This window comes from Geospiza fortis, unplaced genomic scaffold, assembly GCF_000277835.1.
Source record: "Geospiza fortis unplaced genomic scaffold, GeoFor_1.0 scaffold30, whole genome shotgun sequence".
NCBI lineage: Eukaryota > Metazoa > Chordata > Aves > Passeriformes > Thraupidae > Geospiza > Geospiza fortis.
Window position 1 is genome coordinate 21,586 of NW_005054687.1, and position 6,328 is coordinate 27,913.

The window sequence follows — 6,328 nt, forward strand, 5'->3', positions numbered from 1 at the left end:
CAGCACTGAGCCATGGAGTGCCCAGGTGAGCAGCACTGACAGCACTGAGCCATGGAGTGCCCAGGTGAGCAGCACTGACAGCACTGAGCCATGGAGTGCCCAGGTGAGCAGCACTGACAGCCATGGAGTGCCCAGGTGAGCAGCACTGACAGCCATGGAGTGCCCAGGTGAGCAGCACTGACAGCAGTGACAGCCATGGGGTGCCCAGGTGAGCAGCACTGACAGCTGTGAGCCATGGGTTGCCCAGGTGTGCTGAGCACCCACCCAGGGAGCAGAGGGCACACAGGTGCCATGCATCAACATGAGGGCATAAAAGGGTGGGCAAAGAACAGCAAGGCAGATGCCTGCAGCCTTCTGAAGTGGTGTGGTGTTACTCTGGATGGGGTGAAGCCTTCTGAAATTGTATCTGTGGGATACATCCCATGGTGGGGATGAGAAGGCAAAGCCTAAAGCTGAGTTTGGGTGCCTGGGTCACACTCTGGGGGTTCAGGTTTGGCACTGGAGACCCTTGAACCTGAGTGAGATCCCTGCAATTCCCATCACTGGGATCTCTGGCAGGACATGGGGTTCCCTTTTGGGTCTGGAGGGCTCAGGTTTGTCCCTCAGCTCCCCAGCAGCCTCGTTCTCCCTTTCCTGCTGGCTGTTCCTGGGAAATGGGGCTGGACGTGGCAGAGCAGCTCTGAGCCTGCACAGCACTGGGGAGCTCGGTGCAAGTTGACCTAAATCCCAGAATCTGAGGCTCCTTCAGCCAGCCGTGTGCTGGGAGCTGTGTGAAGGCTGATTGCAGACTAGCTGGGGTTTCCTCAGGCACAGGAGCTGTACCCATTGTGGGATTGGCCTTGTCCCAGCTTTCCCAGCTTCATGGCTGGAGTTTGCATCCTGTGTCTGGAGCAGAGCCCTGGGAGAATGTTCCACGTGGATCCATGGCTGTGAGCTGAGTGTTGGGGTTCTGGTGTGGATCGAGTGGAGGTTGGAATGTTCCACGTGGATCCATGGCTGTGAGCTGAGTGTTGGGGTTCTGGTGTGGATCGAGTGGAGGTTGGTTTGGGTTTCAGTGGGGGTTCAGGAAGTGCTTTCTGGGAAGGAAATCCTTTGACTTTGTAGAATTCCTGAATGTGCCATGAGGAGTTTCAGGCATAGAAACAGGTTCTTGTAGTCATTGGTGCTCACAGCCCATTAATAATTGTGCTCTTTGCTGAGCTGGGCTCCCAGATGGATTGTCCATGTGCCCTGGGCTTGGTGGGTTTGGGAGGATCTCCTGTGTCTGCCACTGTGTCCATCCAAACTGGGAATTACCAGGCTGTTAACTGAGGGGAAAAAAGTTTACTGAGAGGGTTTGGTGGGATTCTGGTGTGGAGTTTAACTTCTTGTTTATTCCCAGTGTGGGAATTCCCTGTGAGGATAAATAAATCCAGGGGGGACGATAATGACAGCAGTGGCTCCAGGCTTTTCTCACTCCTGTTAGAGTCATTCCAGGCGGGTTTTACACCAGGGGTAGCTGGAGTTACAGGCCCTGTCGTGGAGGCAGCTGGGGAAGGAGGAGCAGAGCCTGGAAACAGCAGAGGAGCTTGTCTGAAGGCTCTGCAAGGGCTCTCCTTGGCCATGCTGTGCTCAGGGGTGGTGATGGACCAGCACAAGGGCTCTCCTTGACCACACTGTGCTCAGGGGTGGTGATGGACCAGCACAGGGGCTCTCCTTGGCCATGCTGTGCTCAGGGGTGGTGATGGACCAGCACAGGGGCTCTCCTTGACCACGATGTGCTCAGGGGTGGTGATGGACCAGCACTCCATGGGGAAAATGTGCAGTGTCCCGTGGGAAGCTGTGGCGAGCTGCTGCCTGGATGTGGCAGGGATGGATCCACTGGCCGTGGGGTTGAACCTGGAGAGGCTGAGCAGCCACGGGGATGTGGCACCTGGGGACATGGGGACAAAGGGCAGTGTGGCCTCGGTAGTGCTGGGGAACTGTTGGACTCGATGGGCTCTGTGGGTTTCCAGCTCAGAGGATCCTGTGGAAAGGAGGAAGGGAGAGGAGAGGGGAGCACGGGGGGTGCTGAGGGTCCCAGCCTCCCCAGCTTGTCCGGGCCCTTTGGGTTCTGCAGTTGGCTCCAGCTGCATTCCAGGCTCCAGTGCCCGTGGAAAGAGCTCCTAGCAGAAATTCTGGGAGTGGAGTCAGGAGCTGTGGAGAGATAGCATGTAAGAGAATAGTGCAGAAGGTAATCTCACACCTGAGCAGTTGCAGCTGTACTAATCACCAAAGATTAGGAACAGGTCTACTCTTAATAGGCTACAGCTGTGTCCAATAAGAAGAAGAGTGCTACAAAAGAGTGGGTTAGCTGGTTGAGGAGAGAGTTGGAGTCTGTTGCTTGTGCTGTGAGGAGAGATGGAGTTTGTTGGTTGTACTGTGAAGAAGGAGTCTGTGCTTTGAGGAGCTGCTCATGCCAAATCACCCAGAAGGTGTGGGACTTCTGCAATAAGATGACAACAAGGAGCTAGGCCCTGTGCTATTGCCAGCTATAATGTTTTCCGTGTGCAGGAGACTGGGTTTTCCTGGGAATCAGCCTGGATCATGCTGATCCTGCCTGGTGTTGCCCTCTGGTTGCCCTGTGCGACGCTGGAGAGCCCTGGGAGCCCTGGCCCAGGGTTTGGGTCTGGAGCATTGGTGGGGGTGGAGCCTCTGGGCACGGCTGTCCTGCCTGGGGGAGAGGTTTGGGAAGGGGATTATTTTGTCTTCCAGGCTGGAACACAGCTGGAAGCAAGGGTGAGCAGGCAGTGGTTTATTACAAAGGGCTGTTTGGCTGTTGGAGTGACTGGCCAAGGATTGTGATGGAATGGCCTTCATTAGTGAGGCTGGGATGAGGGCCAGAGCTGGGCTTTAGGGATGCAGAGGTTTTATTCACTCTGGATTGAGCTCAGGGAAGTCCTGTGGCCCAAAGGCTGTCAGACACAATGGCTGTGAAGCTCGTGGAATTGGCTCAAGCTTTTGTTCCCAGGTTTTCCACAGCTGGATTTGGGATTTTTAACCATGCTGGCCAGGGAGGTTTGGAGTCCCCGTCCCTGGAGGTGTCCAAGGAAGGACTGGATGGCACTCAGTGCTGTGGGCTGGGGACAGGGTGGGGATGGGGCACAGCTTGGACTCAATGGTCTTGAAGGCCTTTTCCACCCTCAGTGACTGTGGGATGCAGTGGGTCTGTTCCCATGCCCCAGCCCAGCCAGGGGCTCTGGAGTCTGCCTGGTGTTTCCCTGGCTCATCAGTGCCCCAATCCCACACTCAGGACAGAGCCTTTGGGTTCAGACCAGCCTGGCATGGGCTGGAGCTGCCCCGAGGCTGGGCAGGCCCTGGGCTCCTGCCTGGCTCTCCTCCAGCTCTCAGGCACATCTGTGTTCAGCTCTGGAGTCCTGGTGTGGGCCCTCATGTGGGCCTGGTGTCCCCAGCCCAGCCAGGCATTCCTAATTCCCAAGATCCCATCCATGCCTGCCCTCTGGCAGTGGGAGCCATTCCCTGGGTGCTGTCCCTGCAGGCCTTGGCCCCAGTCCCTCTGCAGCTCTCCTGGAGCCCCTCAGGCCCTGCCAGGGGCTCTGAGCTCTCCCTGGATCCTTCTCCTCTCCAGGTGAGCACCCCCAGCTCTCCCAGGCTGGCTCCCTGGGAACTGAGGGGCTCCAGCCCTGGAGCAGCTCCGGGGCCTCTCTGGACTCACCCTGGCAGGACAGGGCTGTGTGTCCATTGGGAATTTGGACTGTCTGCAGCACCCTGACCCCCCAGCCCTGCCCACTGAGCACAGCGTGGTTTTCCCACAGGTCCATGCCTGGGAGATCTCGGACCAGCTGCTGCAGATCCACCAGGATGTGGAGTCCTGCTACTTTGCGGCGCAGACCATGAAGATGAAGATCCAAACTTCATTCTATGAACTCCCCACGGATTCCCACGCCTCACTCCGGGACTCTTTGCTGTCCCACATCCAGAACTTGAAGGACCTGTCCCCGGTCATTGTCACACAGGTTGGTGGTGGCAGGGGGGGATGGAGCTGCTCCTGGCAGTCACTCTCCCTGGGCTGCAAAACAGGGAAGGCTGATCCCTGCTCCTGGCCTGGCACAAGATTGATTTCCCTCCTTCATCACTTGGTTCCTCTAGTTACGTCCATTACTTCATCCTCGTTTGCTGTTTGGAGAGGAGGAGCAGGGGTTTTCCTGTGCCCTGCCATGGAGACCAAACCTAGCAGTGCCCTGGGTGCTCAGGGGCATTTCCCTGCACCCTTCATTCCCACTATCCATACATTCCTGTGGCACTGGGGGGCCTGGCACCTGCAGGCTGAGCCAGGGTGCTCCTGCAGCCCCTGAATGCTGTGGCAGGGAACGTCAGCCCTCGGGGCAGCCGGTGTTCCGCGGTTCACCACAGGGATTGCGCACAGACAGGGATGGGGGAGATGGATCCCAGAGTTCCCACCCCATGAGCCGTGTTGGGAATGATTCCTGAGTTACTTGCTGGCAGGGATGTTGGGGTGGCTTCCAGAGCTGCCTGCCAGCCCTGTCTCTGGGCACATCCCAGCACTCCCCACACTGATCCATGTGTTTTCATTCCCTTCCAGCTCGCTCTGGCAATAGCTGACCTTGCCCTGCAGATGGCTTCGTGGAAGGGCTGTGTGCAGACACTGGTGGAGAAGTGAGTGACTGTTCCTGCCTCTGGCCTGGGCACTGCTCTGTGGGCTGTGTCAGGCAGGCATAGTGCAGGAAAGGGAAGTTTTTCTCCCGTGATGGTTGATTTCAGCTGCCCTGGGTGGTGGCAGGAGGGGCTGTCTGCTGTGCACGCTTCCGTGCTCACAGCCCAACACTCAGCGCTTTTCCTCATCCCTGTTTTGTTAGGGACAATCCCTCTTCCCTCAGCTGTGTCTGTGCTGTGGGATGGAGCAGTGGGGCTGGAGCCAGTCACTCCTGGGTGTCCCCAGATGTCCCCATGGGATGCCACACACTGCTGCACAGTGACAGCAGCAGCCCCTGGGGCTGCCACCACCCTGAATCCATTGGCAACAGGAGGGGGTGGGATTGGTCCAGGCAGTGGCACCTGGATTCCCAGAGCTGGGAAAGCTTCTGGCACTGCTCTGTAGGAAATGTGGGCTGAGCCATCCTGGAGGCTCCTCCTGGCAGGGCTGTGGCTGGACACTGCCTGTCCTTGAGGCAGGACCGTTGCTGAATCCCTGGGATGCGTGGGGTGGGAAGGGGCCTTAGAGCCCTGCCGTGGTCCGGGGTGCCCTGCAGCCCTGTCTGTGCTGCTCCCCAGTGCTGAGGTGTCCCCTGTGCCCCATGGCAGGTACAGCAATGACGTGACGTCGCTGCCCTTCCTGCTGGAGATCCTGACGGTGCTGCCCGAGGAGCTGCACAGCCGCTCGCTGCGCATCGGCGCCAACCGCCGCACCGAGATCATCGAGGCCCTGGCCTACTACTCCAGCACCGTGGTGTCACTGCTGGTGAGCAGCCTCCAGCTGCAGCCCGCTTTGGGGCAGCCCCACAGCGCCCAGCCGGCCTCAGGGCACCCAGCCGGCCTCAGGGCACCCAGCCTGCCCCACGGCACCCAGCCTGCCCCACAGCGCCCAGCCCACCTCAGGGCACTGGGGCCTTGCCAGGGCCACCACTGACCGTGTCCCCGAGTGCCACTTCCACACGGCTCTGAAATCCCAGCAGAGATGGGGACTCCAAACCTCCCTGGGCAGCTGTGCCAGGGGTGGACAGCCCTTTCCAGGAAGGAATTTTTCCAGTATCCAACCTGAGCCTCCCCTGGCACAGCTCAAGGCTGCTTCGCTTTATCCTGTGTCCAGAGATGGAGCTGAGCTGTGCCCTCTGCCCAGCAGCTCAGGTGTTGCTGGACAAGCCTCTTCCCTCATTCCATGTTTATCCCAGCAGAGTTCCCTGCCAGTGCCACTGCAGCCATCAGGGCAGCCCAGCTCCTTCTGGGAGAAGTTGTCTGAGCAAGTTCTTGCTCACTGTGAAATTCCTTCACCTTCCTCGAGTCCCCTTCCAGGGCCACCCTGCCCTGCCAGCCCCAGCTTTTCCAGGGACATCTGGGAGATCCTGGCTGGAGTATCAGGAGTCCCCCACACCGTGCTGTCCTCTCCAGCCCCATCTTTTCCTGGGACCCCTGGGATATCCCAGCTGCCACATCAGGGGCCCCCCACACTGGGCTGTCCCCTCCAGCCATGTCCAGCCCCAGCTTTTCCCAGGATCCCTGGGAGATCCTGGTTGACATGACATGCTGGGGACACAGGCAGTGTCACCTCGCTGTGGTGCTTGCAGCTGCTCAGAGCTGACACAGGATCACCAAGGGCTGGCTGTGTCCCTGC

At 58.9% G+C, this 6,328-nt stretch overlaps 1 protein-coding gene across 1 annotated transcript in view; it reads left to right on the forward strand.

Moving 5' to 3' along the window:
• Positions 1-1,755: 1,755 nt before the first annotated feature.
• TNPO3 (transportin 3) overlaps positions 1,756-6,328 on the forward strand; it is a 19,959-nt gene continuing 15,386 nt past the window's right edge. The window contains exons 1-4 of the mRNA XM_031065135.1: positions 1,756-1,947; positions 3,795-3,995; positions 4,583-4,656; positions 5,302-5,458. Coding sequence (XP_030920995.1) covers positions 1,756-1,947; positions 3,795-3,995; positions 4,583-4,656; positions 5,302-5,458 — 624 coding nt within the window. The remainder of the gene's footprint in view (positions 1,948-3,794; positions 3,996-4,582; positions 4,657-5,301; positions 5,459-6,328) is intronic.